General features: G+C 37.3%; 1 protein-coding gene across 3 annotated transcripts in view; it reads left to right on the top strand.

The window, feature by feature from the left end:
• GPC5 (glypican 5) overlaps positions 1 to 11,531 on the top strand; it is a 599,375-nt gene extending 587,844 nt beyond the window's left edge. For all 3 annotated transcript variants that reach the window (XM_054518549.1, XM_054518547.1, XM_054518548.1), the window contains one exon: positions 4,703 to 11,531. In XM_054518549.1, coding sequence (XP_054374524.1) covers positions 4,703 to 4,863 — 161 coding nt within the window. In that variant the 3' untranslated portion in view covers positions 4,864 to 11,531. The remainder of the gene's footprint in view (positions 1 to 4,702) is intronic.
• The last annotated feature ends 5,071 nt before the right edge of the window (positions 11,532 to 16,602 follow it).

The raw sequence follows: 16,602 nt of genomic DNA, 5'->3' as shown, positions 1-16,602 counted from the left end.
ACAGAAGTGTGAGACCCCATGACCAGTCATCTATTTGGTGACCATTTTTTGGTTTGTCTTGAGTGTAGCCCTGGCTGGGCTCTTGTGCTGCCCAAGGTGGATCCGTTGAGGCCTCCTAATAAATACCTACTTTATTCTTTAGCTCCGTCTACTCTCTATTCCAGGACAGCCTTCACAAGGCATCACTCCATGGCAGAGCATTAAGAAAAATTATCTTGGTCACTCCAAAGTAAACTTCAAGTTCTGTGGAGAATTCATTCCAAGGACTGCTTCCAAAAGGCAGCACAAACCAGACGGCTGAAGGCTTGGGTTTCTCTGCCCTGTAGAGTCCCTCAACAGCAGGCTTTTTATTTTTATACACTTTCCCTTGCCTGGATATCATATCCCAGAGTTTGTAATGTGTTCCTTCAGTTTCATGTTATAAAAACACCACCTGGTGGGTTGCAGCAGAGCCCTCATATTTATTTCGGACACTTTGAACTAAAACAAACAAACAAAATGATAACTGGATCCCTGAGCCTGAGAGATCACTGTGTGTGGCTTAAAAGACATGCAAGGCATTGTACCATGTAGAGGAGGTTTGTTTAGCAGTTTCTTCTAGGTATTGCTGTCCCTGAGCACAGCAGGCATGAGCCACTCAACACACTTTGCCTGAAGGATCTCCTTCTGGGACCCATATTTAACTATGTAAATGTAGCTGCAATGACGCTTTCTGTGCTTTAACAGGAAACACTTTCATGAAGTACTGGCTTCTCATAAATGTTTGCACATATCAGATATTGGCTACTTTCATGGCAATATGCAACCCTTGATCCTGCCCTTCAACACCAGGTGCTGAAAGCAAAATTGATTAAAGGCAAGGGTTTAGGCATAAAAGTGAAAATATACTACTACAGGTGAAAGAATACGAACTTGATCAATATTTCATGGTTTTTTTATTATTTATTATTTATTTTCCTACCTAAAATTTCTAAAATGTAATCTATTTGCCACAGCTACATGATTCAATATTTAGTTTTAGTTTTCCATCAAAGATTTAAAGATTGATGGTAGGGGATATATTGGGAAACACTCCCTGATCACTCAGTGTTGAACCTATTATGTAACTAAGTGTAGGGTTTGTCTGTTCAAATTCAGACCAAATATGTACATCTGAGTATTCCACCATCGTCTTCTGCATTTCCTTACTTCTCTGTGTTCACTGTAATGCAAGCTGCTGTAACTTTGATTCAGTGGTCTGCCTAGAAGGGTCAAAAGTCACTGGAGATGCTCTAAGATGTCCAAGAATCCTTAAAGAGTTTTATAAGAGTCAGGCTACTTTTGGGCAAGCAGCTGTATGCCAAATGGGATACCTCTCTTTCCTATACCTAAAATGCCTGTAGGTAGCTGTTTAACCAAATGAACCCAAGGTGTAAATGCAGACTCTACAGATACCAAGAATAAGTGGAATCAGTAAATCTACCTACTCAGTTACTTTATGCTGCATTCAGGGGTGGCGCTCACACTTATTCAACATTTCTGACACAAACTGAACTGTTTGAACAACACAGCAAACAGATGAAATTTTGCTCTGCCAAAGTATGAACTTGTGTTCTGATGCTGTAATATTAATCACAATGTTTGTGGAAATTCTTTTGCTGATTATTTTTTCTAAACCAGAGCAGGACAATATTTTAAATTGCAGCTATTTACACAGTTCAGAGCTGATGCTGGGGACACGACCTGCAATACTTGACAGCTTTGTTTTATGTAGACTTACGCAAACATGGTATTTGGATTTTAATTCCCAAGCTATTTATCTTCTCCTCTGCTGAAATTATAAATTCATCAGAAAAAAGATTCCCCCTGAATCTCAGATGAGACCTCTTTACTTGAGAAGCTTAAATGCCTTTTCTGTAACATAATTCCAGCTTCAGACATGTGAGGAGATTAAAACCAGACAAGTTTGCTTTATTTCTGGTCTGTTCTGCTAAAAATGATTGGATATCTCTCATTGCAAGTATGCTGTGAACCATGAAAGGTAAATTCATTTACAGGGAAGGATCACTTCTTTACAAATTATGATATTTGAAAGGTGGCATATATGTTTAAATCCTGATTCATAATGGACAACAGAACCTATTAATTTAAATAAAAAAGATAGCTTAGGTCTAGGAATTAAACCTATAATTTTACTTATTAGAGCTAAAAAAACCCCAACAACATAGCACAGATCTGTTCAAATAGGCTATTTTAAAGGAGTGTTTTTCTTTTCAGTGATTTTTTTCACCAGATGATATCTATACATATTTTTTGGACTTCTTATTTCAATAAAGTCAAAGTGCTGCATAGACTTATGGGGCTGAATAGGTGACAGGTTTGCTGTATAATTAAACTACTGTTCTAACAGTGTATTCATTTAATATCAGAGATTATACATAATGATTTATGGCATTTTGATGGATCAAAGGAAAACATATAGACAGGTTTGAACTTTTTTTTATAACACTGCTTTCATTGGAACTTCCAAAGTCTGCAGTTTTCATTTGAGGCTGGAAAGAAAAAAACAAATTCCCATCAAAAGAAATCCTTATTTTTGAAATACTGTAAATTAAATTTTCACTAGAAATTACACCTGACTGTCATTGATTATTATCTAGTCACATTGTCTTCAGATTCAAAACATATTCAGTGGAAGCTGGTTATTTCTTCAACTGCAAGATAGAAGAATATTTTTCATCTTTATATGATTTAGCTTTTACAATTTATGTCCTGCATGAGGCCCAATCTTTCACTACTCTGATAGTGTATCTGTTAATCTTGGAAAAATCTACTTTGTTCTACCTATAGCACTTGCTGAACTGCTTTGCTGTGTAGGTGAGAGTTGAATTTTTCACTTACTGAAATTAGTCTTTTTAAATATGAGGAGACCTCACTAAAACTCTGAAAAAATTATGAAAACTTTTTTGTTTTTGTTCTACTTAAAAACCTTCCCCGAAGAAAACCCCTTGATATACCTTGATAGTGATGATCCACCCAAAATACTTTCAGTGAAGCATTGGTTGTCTGATGTTTTTCTACACAGGTTACTGAAAGTACATGATGAGGAAAAATTGTATTCCCTCCTTCTCAACATCTGTTCTGTCACTCTTCCTTCTTGTATGTCAGCTTGCTTTGTGGACAAACAGCTAATTTTCACAAATTCCAAGCAAGAGAATGGGATTGATAAATCCACAAAAATATCAGGGTACACTGCTTAGTACAGCAGCAAAGAAGATTAATTCATTCTAGCAGGTTTTTTTCAGAAAGCATCCAGCAGGTTTTTTCAGACAGCATGTTTGACTTTAGCTGACTCTTCCCTTAATGCTTTTTTTCAAGGCTGCAGGAAGGATATTTGAGTACATAGAGCAGAAGTTCACAAAAAGCAGCTTTCAAGCTGCTTTTAGAGAAAAGAATACTTCTAATGCAAGCACAAAAAAAAATTTGTTCTTTTTAAGAATGACTGTCCTCTGTAGCTTCTGCTAAACCAGCTTAACAAAGATAACACCATGACTAAAATATTTATACTTTGTTATAGTTACTTTGAATAATAAAAAAAAAAAAGATTCACAAGTTTATTCATCTTTCCTAATGATACAGAAAGGAAAGAAGCGCCTAAACCATGAATACGGATGCAGAAACTCAGACTGTAAAATCAATATATCAGCTCAGTAGAGCTGAGCTTCTTTCTAATGCTGCTGTTCCAGCAGTAGAGTTTACCTTCTGAATTATATATGTATTGACCTAATTACATAAATATTGACTTTGCTTTATATGAAGCTTTTTTCAGTCTCGGTGTAATTACAATGTCAATATTTGTTGTATGTAATAACACTGAATTTAGACTTGTTAATTTTGATTGATAGTGGCATGCCACAAGTTATTATATGGGATAAGGCAGTTAGTCTACAAGCATGCATAACAGATACAAGCAGCTGACAATGTTACCAAATTTCAGTGTGTCTCTAAGACCTTCTGTTTCCCATGTTTAATCAGGCAGAGGAAATATAACAGGTGATTACATCCTTGTTCCATAAGAGTAAGAGTACTGTTTTGAGGTGGAGAAATATTTACCCTGGTAAAAAAAAAAAAAAAAAAGTAAAAATATTCAGCTGGAAACTCAGTAAAAGGGTTCCTGTTTAAAGTTAGCTTTAGAACTTTTCTTTACAATATTGTAAAGTCTATTTAAATTGTGCCAAAATTGAGGTTTGATATAACAACAACTATATTTTTCTGCATAACTTTTCTGCATAACTTTTCTGCATAACATGAATTATACTTTATTTTGCAATAATATTTGGACCCAGACACAAGAAATTTCACATTAAATTATTTCCTTTTTCTTCAAATCCAAGAAAGATGTGAGCAGTGAACTTTTAGGTACTACTGGGACTTGCAAAACTGTTCACTTCAGTCCGTAAATGTTTGTTGAGATATATTTCTACAAGAACAACTTTGTTCAGAGTTGGCAGACCTCAGAAATGCTTCCAATGATGAATAGGCCTATAGTATAGTGCTTATTTCTAGATGCAATTATAAAGCATTTGAATTTGGCAGGAACATGAGAATTAGAAACCAAACTGTGACAGTCTGTGCGCTGAGGATATTTAAATTTTTTCTTGCTATAATATGTTTCCAGTAGTGACAAGGCATGCATCATACTGTATTTTCTTATTTGTCTCAGCAGGGATGCCAGACAAGATGAACCTCAGTGACGTAAAGCAAATCCATCAAACCAACGATGGCAGCACTTTAGACACAACTGGAGCAGGATGTACAGCAATGGCCGATTATATGACATTTATGCTGATTAGTTTGGTAATACCGTTTCTCAGTCTTTGGTAACTGCTTATTTCTGGCTTGATATATGTATCTCATTGTCATCTATTTATCCCTACTCACAAGCCTGGAATAAAGGATCTGGTGAATATAGCAATATTTATGGTATCTTGTATAAGATCAGCCAGTCATCTTAGCCCTGAATATTAACAAAGAGTTTTGTGTAATATTTTACCTGTGGGTTTGTTTTTTTAAACACCTGTATAGTTATAAAAAGTCATGTTTTCTTTTTTAATATTTTATGTTGAAAATAAGTTGTCTATGATGATCTTTCTCTTAAAAGCAATTTGTAAAAAAAGAGTAGTATTACCAAGTTTGAAACGGTCTCTGGAGATCATCTGGACCAACCCTGTGCTCATAGTAGACTCACTTCTTGCAAGTTTCCTAAGACCAAGTTCAGTTGACATTGGAATGTCTCCAAGGAGGGAAACTTTACTGACTCCCTGGGCTAACTGTACTAGTGCTTCAACACTCCTAGCACATATTTTTTAGCTACTGTATTTCAGTTTGTGCCTCTTGCCCATTTTGCCCACTGAGTCCTCTCACGGCAGCAAGGACAAGAGTTTGGCTCCATCTTCTTTTCTCCCTTTATCAGGTATTTATACATTTTCAAAAGATACTACTCTGCATCTTTTCCAGGCCAAACAGACCCAGCTATCTCAGCCACTTTTTGCACAAGTTTTGTTCGCATACCTTAAAAATCTTCATGCCCTTTGCAGGAATCCATCCACTGTGTCCATGTCTCTCTTGTCATTGTCCTTGAGAGCTCAGACCTGAACATAACATTGTAGATGTGTCTCACTAGTGGAGAACAGAGGGGAAGGATCACCTTCTTTAACCTGCTGATATTTTCCTGATTCAGCCCAGAAGGTAGTTGGTTCTCTTTGCTGCAAGGGCACTCTTTTTCAGTTTGGTGTCCCTTAGGACCACAAGGTCCTTCTGTGCAAAACTGCTTTTCAACCAGCGGGCATCAACCGCTGTATAGGTGTATGGGGTTATTCCTCTCCAGGGGGAGGATTTAGCATTTCCCTTGAACTTTCTGAGATTTCTATCAAGCCAATTCTTCCATCTGTCCAGGTCCCTCTGAATTCAGAATTATTTTTTATAATTCAGAAAAACCTATATGTTAGATACTATATATGTATATGATAGCTGATTTTACCTAGGGGTAACAACAAGGTTAAGATTCAGTGTTGGATTAAGGTATCTTAACATATATGTCAACAAACAGATATTTACGTATGTGCTTTTCAAGCTGTAACTGGTACAGCTTGAGTCCTTGGATTCAATTGCTAAAATACCAATGAGTGCCTGTTGTGCTGCCCAAAAAAACCCCACCTGGTGTCCACTACTGTTCTGGATGGCCCCAGGTCTTTCTCTGGGCAAGTGACCACAGCCCTCTGTCAACACAGTCAGTGAAGCCCAGTGCATTTTTCAGCTCATACAAACACCCAAAAAAGCAACTCAGTTGCCCGAAAAGAAATGACTGATGCCACCTAAGATGTCTTGGAGTATCCAAGACATCGTCAGGGGACTGGCATATATGATGCAGGACTTCTGAGATTTTCCAGAGGCTTCCTTAAATGGGAGCCATGGGGAGTGGCAGCTGGCAGCTGCCAGTGGGACATCCTTAACTCAGATCTAGACATTCACATGTGGGCCCATGAATCATACACCAAACCTCCACCAACATTACTGGTAGCTTAGATATCTGGCTGAAGTGGTGACACGGGAATGCAAACTTGAATCACAACAATCTCAGCTCAAGTTCCTATGCTTCATAAAACGAGGCAAGCAAAAGTGTGCTGCAGTACTAATGGTACATTATGTATTACTGTTATAAAATTTGATTGTTCTGCCATGACTAATTCTTGTTTCATTTTAACTAGGAAATATTTAAAAATATTTCGTAGTTATTTCTCCTGTAGAGTATTTTGCAAGAGGAAAAAAAACCCACCTGTTCATATTGTATGTATTCATATGATAACTAGAACTATTTCTAGACAAAAAATGTTACTCTTATATGAGACTAATATAAAGAAACATACATAAATATTTTTATTCCCAAACATATATTTTAGTCATTAATACACACAGTATAACATGCAGTATAATAAAGAGATAAACTGATATAAAAGTTAGGAAAGCAAGTGAACATTTCTATGAACAATTCCATTCCCAAATAAATATCATTATTAGGCATGTGTGCCAGTGTGTACATTTTGTTGACCTCTTTTTTCCTTTGCACATTTTGCAAATCAATCTTTCAAATTCACTTGTCTTTTGTACTTGAAATTATGACATGTGTATTTCAGAGAAAGAAAATGAGAATTCATTCTTTTCCTTTGTAATGGCAATTCACACTAGTAATCAATCCAGTTCGGCAACTTTTTTCTGAACAGTGGGCAGTATCAGTCACTTCAGTGAAAATGGAATAAGGCTTTGAAAAGGAGACACAGAAATGCAGAAAAGAAATCCACAATTACTCATTACTCAGAATTTTATTTACTTCCTAAAGCAGTTTGTGTTTTGTTCAAGACCTTACAAAGACAGATAGTCCAGGAATAGTAGTTTTTTCTATAGAATCTGGGAAACACAAGCCTCATTCAAATACTGATAGTAATAAGTCCTAAGACCTCCTCAGGTATATGTGAATTACTAGTCTATAATACTCCTTTCTTTTGGTTTTCTTGGCCTATTCCCATTATCTTCAACACTGTAACTACACGGAATAACTTCTAAGATTCCTTTTGGAGTGGAAAATTAGGTTTCCTTCCCAGACACAAATGAACAAACTAGTAGCAATATGAATAATAGTGTCAGGTGTGGAGATTTCTCACTCACTACTCTGCCACGAGACCTCATTCACCCTCCTGTTCCATCCATCTCTAGGCATCACTGCACACTCCACATCATTCCTCAGAGTCATACATCTGCCAGGCTGCATCAAGATTTTTTCATTAAATCTACGATGCTACGAAGAAATATTCTAGTTTCTTAAAGAACTATTGTATAATCATCAAAAGTCAGAGCAAAGAGAAGGGAGGCAAGGCTCTTTGACAATCTGTCCCAGGGCCACTTTGCTATGGAGGTACCATTGCATGAAAATGTGGAAACCTGCAGAATTTTGTATAATTCCACATTTGGAAGGCAGGGGGGAAAAAAAGACCAAAATGTCCGATGTTGCTGTGCTATGCTAAAACAATGGAGAGAGGAATAGCACTGAACAGAAACATGAAGAATGCTTTAGAGAAGCCAAGATGAGAAATAGTAAAAAAAAAAAAAAAAGTTAAGCTGGAGATTGTGGTAATGGAGTATAAAAACACTTCCATCCACATAAAATGATGGACTGATCACAGTATGTATGTGAGTCAATCTGGGTCAATTGCCTGGGCATGCAGAAGCTTTTCCCAGCATGAGGTCACAGGCTGCACAGGGCTGCCTCTGAGCTCCTCAGATGACCTCAGAAATGACATTTAACTCGTGTTTCCTCTGTTTTCTTTCATTTGTTTGCATTGGGACATTTTTAACAGTTGGAATTTTCTCTGTATTTCCCAGAACAGTTAAGCTTTTGGCTTTATTTTGCCTTCTTTTAAATAATCTTTTCATGTATTATAACTCTTATGGTCTAAAACCAGAATACTTTACTCAAAGTGCTATTTCTTAGACAGACACTCACTCAAAGACTGATCATACTAAAATTGCAATATTAGAGTTGTGTACCTGGCCTTGGTACATTTTTTTTTTTTAAATAGCAACCATAAAACAAGAGAGCCTCATAAGAAATAATTTCTTGGAGAACAGTCTGGTTACTTACAATAAAATTCCAGGAAAGGAATAATTCTAAAAAAATACAACACCTCAGAAATCCATAATATTTTTATTTGATAAAATTAAGATATTTCTCTTCTACCCTAAGATTAAGAGAGGTCCTACACGTAGCACACCCATTTTTTAGGGAAGCCTGCTGCCTCCCTGGGTACAGCCCTCAGATCATTGTCTGTTACTGGATTTCCAGGAAGCCCAAGGTCAATCAAAAAGACTGAGGTGCCATAGTGTGCCTGGAGAAGTGCAAGGGAGCTGGTGACAGGTCTGGAGTGTCTGAGGGAGCTGTGGTTGTTTAGCCTAGAGGAAACGAGGCTCAGAGGAGGAGGACCTTATCACACTACAAATACCAGAGAAGAGGTTGTACAAAGGTGGGGGTCAGCCTCTCCTCCCAGGAAACCAGCGACAGAATGAGGGGACACAGCCTCAAGCTGTGCCAAGGAAGGTTTAGATTGTATATCAGGAGGGCCTTCTTCATAGAAAGGGTTGCTACACATTGGAATGGACTGCCCAGTGAGGTGGGTGGAATCACTATCCCCAGAGATATTTAAAGGACATGTGGATGTGACACTTAAGGACATGGTTTAGTGGTAGACTTGGCAGTGCTGGGTTAATGGTTGGACTCGAGGATCCCAAGGTTCTTTTCCAGGCTAAATGATTCTACAATTCTTGACTTTCAATTTCTATTTTCTGGAGATGTACCTGTGTTTTTAAATGTACTTGTATCTCCTGGGGAAAAGGTACTGACTGGAGTACTAATTCTCATAACTAATGTCCTAGCACTTTAAATAAACATTTCAAGGTGACAACTTTCCTGTGTGTAGATGGTGAAAGAGAAAAAGAAGCACCTGTTTCCTTACAAAGCAAATATCATGGTTCCTTTCATGAATAATAAAAGATGATGCATAATTACAGCTATGTAAAAGGTTACTTTTTATTTCTTTCTGTAGGTAGATACGCATATAACTCCTTTACTACTCTGTACCTCTATATTTATATTTATATTGTTAAAATAATATTCTTGTTGAGATTATAATAGAGTTTAGATTAAGCTATTGAAGATTTCAGGTTAACCTTATTATTTCCTTATTAGGGTTATTATTATAACCTTATCATCTTCTCAGGATAATAAATTAAAATATGTAGTTGAGGCTATCTCTATTTATTTTCTTTTATATTCAGTTCTGCTCTGAAATAATTGTGTAAGCATTAAAATTATTTAGAAAATGGTGTGCTTTTCTATGTGCTCTGAGTCACAACTGATTATAATAGAAATTAAAATAAAAGTTATTTCTAAGTATGTTACACTAAAAAAGCTAGTGACTCTAGAAAAATCCAGATTTTCTTTTGAAATTCTCAGCAAAATTAATTAAGTTTTAACTCTTAATTCTTTCTTCCTGGTCATACATGAACAAATTTTGGGAGCAAATATTTGCATTTCAGGCAGTTAGAAACTTAGTCTATTTATTTTGCTACATTTTAATGTGAAATGCTGCAGACAGCATAGCTGGTACCCCATGAGGCTCTTTTCCAGTTCACATTGAGGAGGAAGCTCATGCTGAGCTTCTGTGGCTGGGAGGACTCGGTCGATGCCGTCTCATCACCCCTCACAGTGCAGAGGGCTGTGCTAAGATCACCTGCTGTGCATGCCTAATTTAGGTGTCACAGCGAAGTCTCTCCAGGTTTGTCAGGCAGTCCAAATCAATTGTTAGTCTCTTGAATGTAAGTCACACAGAGGTCTTTCTCTGTGGCAGTTTCTGATTTTCCTGCTCCTCTCAATGTCACTCTCTTTCCCATTTGAGCTGGTACAAGAGTTTACAGGATCACTCAGTGAAACTGGCTGGGGTATTTCTGACTCAAAGGGTCTCCTTGATCCAGTTCACCTTGCATCTTCAGAGACAATGCTGCTGGTACAATGGATGGTGTGGCCACAGGGCTCCTGGAATTTTAGCCACATATTTATACCAGGTGGACACAACATTAGGGACAAAAAAACACTTAAATAACATTTAAAAATACTGCAAAGTTGTTTTCATAACTGTGTTATGTGTGAGGATTCATACTTCAGTTTCTAAAGCAGGATGGGGCCATTAAAAAAATCATAGTAAAGTCTGATTTTATTCATGCCACACTTGAAAGTGTATAACAGATCTCTTTTGCTCATGGGCAAAAATGTTACTGCTCAATACATACATCAGTGTGGCTTACCATGAGTCATTTCTCTTTTTTGTATCTGTCTTTAGGGGATTGGGATTGTATAGAATGTGCTTTCCTGTTTACTTTCAGTTCATCTTATTTATAAGTATAGCTAACACCTTTGTGATGGCTGTTAAAAATATTTTTCAGGTCTGTTTACATCTCTGCTTTTTGGTAGACAGAGGTGTTTGTGAAACCAATGTATTTCACCCTCTGTATTACAAAACACCAAACAAACAGTTTATCAAGTAAAAAAAAAAAAAAAAAAAGAATGCCAGGCCTTCAGAAAGGTAAAAAGCAACATCATCCTAAAGCATAAAGGTTGCTTGTCATGTATATCTTTAGCAAGTTATAAAAAATATGTTATTTTTAGTTTCAGAACAATACCAGACTGGAAATTAGTTCATGGGCCAACTCCTTCTTTTAGACATTTGCAATGCTACTGAATTCCGTGGATATAACTGTAAACATACTTTGTATTATCTACATGCAAAATTGAATTGATACACTTAATGCGATGATTGTTTTCAGAAAAGCATCACAAAATTACAGGTAATAGCAATTTGTATTTCTCTGCTCTCTCCTGGTTATATGTACACCATAACAAATAAAAAATTAATTTAGAAAATAAAGATTTATATTGTGAATCCTTACCTCTGTGACTCTTTGGAAAAAGTGTGAATTATGTAACCTGGTGATAAATTTCAGCATTTCAGTAATTTAAATATATGAGAAAGAGGAAATTACACAGTTTTTATCTTTTTTTATAACTTTATAGTCAGCCTTCCACTCTTTATATGGGTCTTAAAACTGGCAATTTCAGACTGCAGAAGAGGGGGTATGTTGGGGGGGGCAGCATCTGAGGCCCTTCAAAGGGAGGAATATTACATTGATGCTTTATTCTTTCTCACTTCAGGACTGATTTTGTCATTATGTTTGCTAACATGCTTTTATACCTTTGCTCTTTCTTCATTCATCTGTGTCTCCAGATTACATCTGAATCTAATATATATGGTGCCATTTGCATATGTTAGATGCTACCTCTTGGTTCTCTTTGTTGCCCTTAAAACCAGTTTTTTCCTGCTCCAGAGCAACATTTCTTCAAAGACCACAGGTCTGTTGTTTATAGCTATGGGGTCTTCAGTAGCAACCCTGTTCCCTGTCTTTAGCATCCCTTGTCTGTGCTTCCTCTACACCATAATCTGTGTCTGCAGTTCTCTGCTCTTGCACTAAGCCTCTATTGCTCTGGGTTACAACATTCTCTTAGAGTCATAAATATCTCATTCTGCATGGAATAACTGCTTGTTACTGCTATCTATATAAAACTGTTGTTTTCTCATGCAAAGATAAATGAAAGTAAACCAAATTTCCCATAGTCATCAGGTCAGTCACAGATAAAGTGAGCAAAACAAAGCTGCAGACAAGTAAAGAAGCATTCAGACAGCCAGTCTGAGGAGTGCCAGTCTGGAGGGATTGACAACTCCATACAAAGACATAAGGGCCACTTTAGCCATGGCAATGCCATATTCCAAGGCTACACATTTCTACCAGGATGGTCTGAGACATCTGCCTCAGCATGGCCAGATCAACTGAGTCCTCTGGATCAAGGGTCATCTTGAAAGTGTGATTCCTCTCATCCTGAGAAAGGAATCTAGGATCACATATGTCTCTTCTGATAAAAAAGGGATTAGTTCAAGGATATCTAAAAATTAATATGTGAATTTACAAGAGAAAAAAATTACTTTTATTGTGAGATTCAATCCAGTTAAGTCCTTCAATCTCTTCCTTCTAGAACAAAAACTTCTTAAGTGTTACCTCTCTTCATTAACTGGACAGGGAATTTGAATATTTACTCTAGCAGGACTGGTCCTTTGCATCCCCTGATACTCAGGCACCATCTGGATCTGCTGTATAGCCTTCTACAGCAGCATGAGTCTAAAACTGTTTAAAACTTTCATTTCTTTTTAAAGTAAGAAAGCCAGGGAAAGGTACTCTCCGTACATTTCTGGAAAACTACTGGAATTTCAAATCATATTTGAGAGTTTATAAACCCACAAACATACTTGCTTATCTAAGCAATGATCAGTTCTGTTTCAGAACTGTTTCTATGTAATAACAAAGAAAATAAACCATTCTGTACCATAGGCAAGTGAAATTTGCTTGTGTCTAATAAGATTTTATCTTCAGCTTTATCTTAATGTAATGAAAAATCTTGAAGTCAAATTTACTGATTGACAATAAATTTACTGATTAATCAACAAAATCATAGCCAAAAACTGAACCAAACCAAACCCAAAACCAAACCAAACCAACAACAACAACAACAACAAAAATCCTCCAATGTGACGTTATTCCAATACTTAGAAATCTGTGATGGACGTCCTGAAAAATCTCATTCCTGTTCCCTAAGTGGTTTCTGCATTTTAGGTGCAATTGTTCCCAGATAAAATCCTGACATGGTCCAGAGAGAAGACAGTAAGATTTCATACTCTCTGTGAACAAAGTCACTGTCTCTGAGTTCTGATGGTGGAGAAGCTTTTTTGTTATTGCCTCTAAAAGCTATTGTTGTCCCCCAGAATGTATCATGTCTGCCTGCTCCTAAGTTGCCACAGCTTGCAGCCTAGCAATTTGCAGAAACACATTAGGGTCTAAATTGCTGTGGCACAGACACTCATATCATTGCTGAAAACACAGAGATCTCCAGGATAGAAGAACCAGTAATTTCTCTGGAACTAGTGGAAGCTTTCTTTTAATGGGAATCAGAGTCCTGAGCATTGAAACTCTAGCCAAGCACTGCATTCACCTGAAATTTAAAAAAGTAAAATTGTGTGATATATATACACTTGCCTCTATATGCAAACAAGCAGATAATGATCAGCAGCACAATCTTTTTTGGTTTTGTTTTTTTTTTTTATTTAACAAATGGTCTCTTTCCTTTAAGTCATAAACTGATTTTGGAAGAGAATTCTTCTGTTTTAGAAACAAAAGCAACTTACAACTGATTGAACACTCAGGAAAAAAGATGATAAAAATATTTACCTCTGCATTTCATGTCTACAGCAATAGCACACTTCATAGCTATTTCAGTCAGGAGCCCATGTACCAATCTTTAACAAAAAAAGCATTGCTTATCATGCATCAGTGCATGAAAACATCTGGTTTCAAAGGCCATAATTTGACTCTGAAAAAGATCCAATGTTGTCAATATCCATTGCTCTTATTTTCCCCAGTAAAACTTAAACAACAGTGGGCAAAAGTAGTAATTAACATGGAAAACAATGTTACCCTAAATGTTTTTTTAAATCCCTGCACAAATATGAATTCTATCTGTTCTCTGGAAAAACAGATGAAAGCACAGATGTATAACCACTAACTGGTATGTGTATACTTCATCCCCACAACTGCATAAGCATTTTGTTTTCTCTCTCACATTGTACCCTATTGCTCTTTTTGCATGCTAATTTTATCTACTATTCTATATAATTGTCAATTTTAGCACTTTTTTCTAATCCAGCTGCAGAATTGCAGAGACGTCCATTTTTTTGTAGGTTTGTTCATGGCCTACTGAAGGGGTATCCCAATATTGTTAGGCTTGGAGAGTCTACTTCAAAAATTAATGCTTAGAAAATTACTATGATGAGTAAAGAATTACTATCATGACATCAGGTACAGGATGCTACTGCTGGTATGCAAAATTCAGCCTTTGCTTCCATACTGATACTTTATTTAACATCAATTTCTAATTTTAATTGACTTCAGGTGAGAAATTAGAAGAATCATCTAAATTCAGAGAACTGAACTTATTAATCAAATCTCCTGATGAGGCAAATTGGAAAAACATTAAAATCCCAAACCTAAACATCATATTTTTCATATAGACCTGGATATGCTTAGGGAAGTGATTATATTATTTGGATTGCCTCAGCTAGAGGGGAGCTACATGTCATGGATCAGAGGTACTTCCCAGTCACAACAGTTCACACTTGCTTTCCAACTCCATGATCCAGCACCCAACTTACAATTTCTGATACTCCTACAATGACTGTCAGAGGATATTTATTGCTCAAAGCTGTTTAGAAGACCCATTGTTAAATAGGTATCAAACTGTTGAGAATAAGCCAAGTAACATTGTGGAATTTCAAATAGTTCAGACACTATTCAGTCTCAGAAGGAAAATAGCATCTTCTCATCCATTGCTAAGTGGCTAGATAGGTTACACTCTCCATATAGCCACCATACATATTTTTGCAGGAATTCATGTTTGGCATTTCTGTTTCCATACACTGTCTTCTTCATCACAGTGATCTTTTCCACTTTCACTCTACTTTCATTTATTAAGGTGATACCAAATATCTTATCAGAGACCCTAGCCTCCATCCTATCAGAGACCCTAGAAAAGAAGGACAAATTTAATTCTGTGATATGCCAGCCTTTTTCAGGGAATGTTGTCACAGGAGCCAAGGAACTGATAAGGTGATTAAGAGCTATTTCAGTTTTAGTACATTTAAGCAAATAAGGAGCACCACCATTTGCTTTATTTGATAGCTTTTAGCTGGACTACATTGAAGAGCACTGCATATTTAGGCACTCTGTGACTAGCACACTATCTAATTGGCAGTTTCAGCAATGAGGCTGAGGTTTGAACAAGCAGCAGCTAACTACACCAACCTCTCTCACTGATTCTTTCAGAATGGAGCTGAAGAAAAGTCTTTGACAGGGTAATGTCAGGAAGCCTGCAGTGCTGCTGTGGATTTTTGTTCAGTGTCTAGATAAAAGCTGTTGGATTCCTGCGCTGTTGCTATGATCCAAACAGAAGAGATGCCCCCGCACAAATTAAGGTGCAAACAAGAACATATGCCAAAGTCAACTGTACAAATTCTATTTAACAGTAAATGCGAGATAGACACATAGAAAGAAATAGGAAGGTGTTGTATTGCACTAAATAGCTATTTAGTTGTTTGCACTGGGTGTTGAAAAAAATGTTATTGGGTCACGTGGATGGTATATTCCCCCTCACATGGTTTCTCCCTCACATAACCCCCTGGTTTCTGTATGCCCTGGTGGTCTGTCCCACAGGTGGTCCCTCCCCTCGCCCCTCCCCAATGTTATCCCATTGGCCGCGGTCCTCTTTCCCCGCCGCCATCACCTGGGCATAAAACCCTACGGCAGGTGTGGTTTGGTCTCTTTGCTACCTGCGTGGTTGCTGCTGCTAGTGTCCTGTCTCAAGCTAATAAACTGGATACTCGTCTCCATGTGGCAAAGAGCGCTTCTCGTCTTTTACCTTCCGTCTTTGCAATTCCGTGTGGGCTTTAGTCCTGAGCAAGCCAGATCTGGATTTATATTAGCCCAGAGACCCACGGATTTATTGCAGGAAGGGGGTGGGAGGGAGGTTAAGTAAATATATCACCACTGCAAGTGGCATTCTGCTGATCCCTGAGTCATTCTTCTGTAAGTATTGTGTTTATCCAGTCCAGGTCCTGGGTATCCATGGGGTGAAGATCCCATTCCCATAACTAGAGATGGCATGTGCATAAGCACTTTCCTCCTTTTCCAACAGCTTGCCACAGTGGGAATTTTTTACCTGGATGCTAACCAAACCTTTAACTCCATTAGGCCTGCCTTTAACACCATTAGGCCTGGAATTAACTCTTTCCTGCTGTGCATTACGTGTTCATTTCAAGTTCCATTGTGGTGGCTTCTATTACGGGTACAGTGTTTTCAGAC

The sequence above is a fragment of the Molothrus ater genome, chromosome 2 (assembly GCF_012460135.2).
Source record: "Molothrus ater isolate BHLD 08-10-18 breed brown headed cowbird chromosome 2, BPBGC_Mater_1.1, whole genome shotgun sequence".
In the NCBI taxonomy this organism is placed as follows: Eukaryota; Metazoa; Chordata; class Aves; order Passeriformes; family Icteridae; genus Molothrus; species Molothrus ater.
The sequence above is the reverse complement of the archived record's forward strand: the minus strand, read 5'-3'. Positions and strand labels throughout refer to the sequence as shown.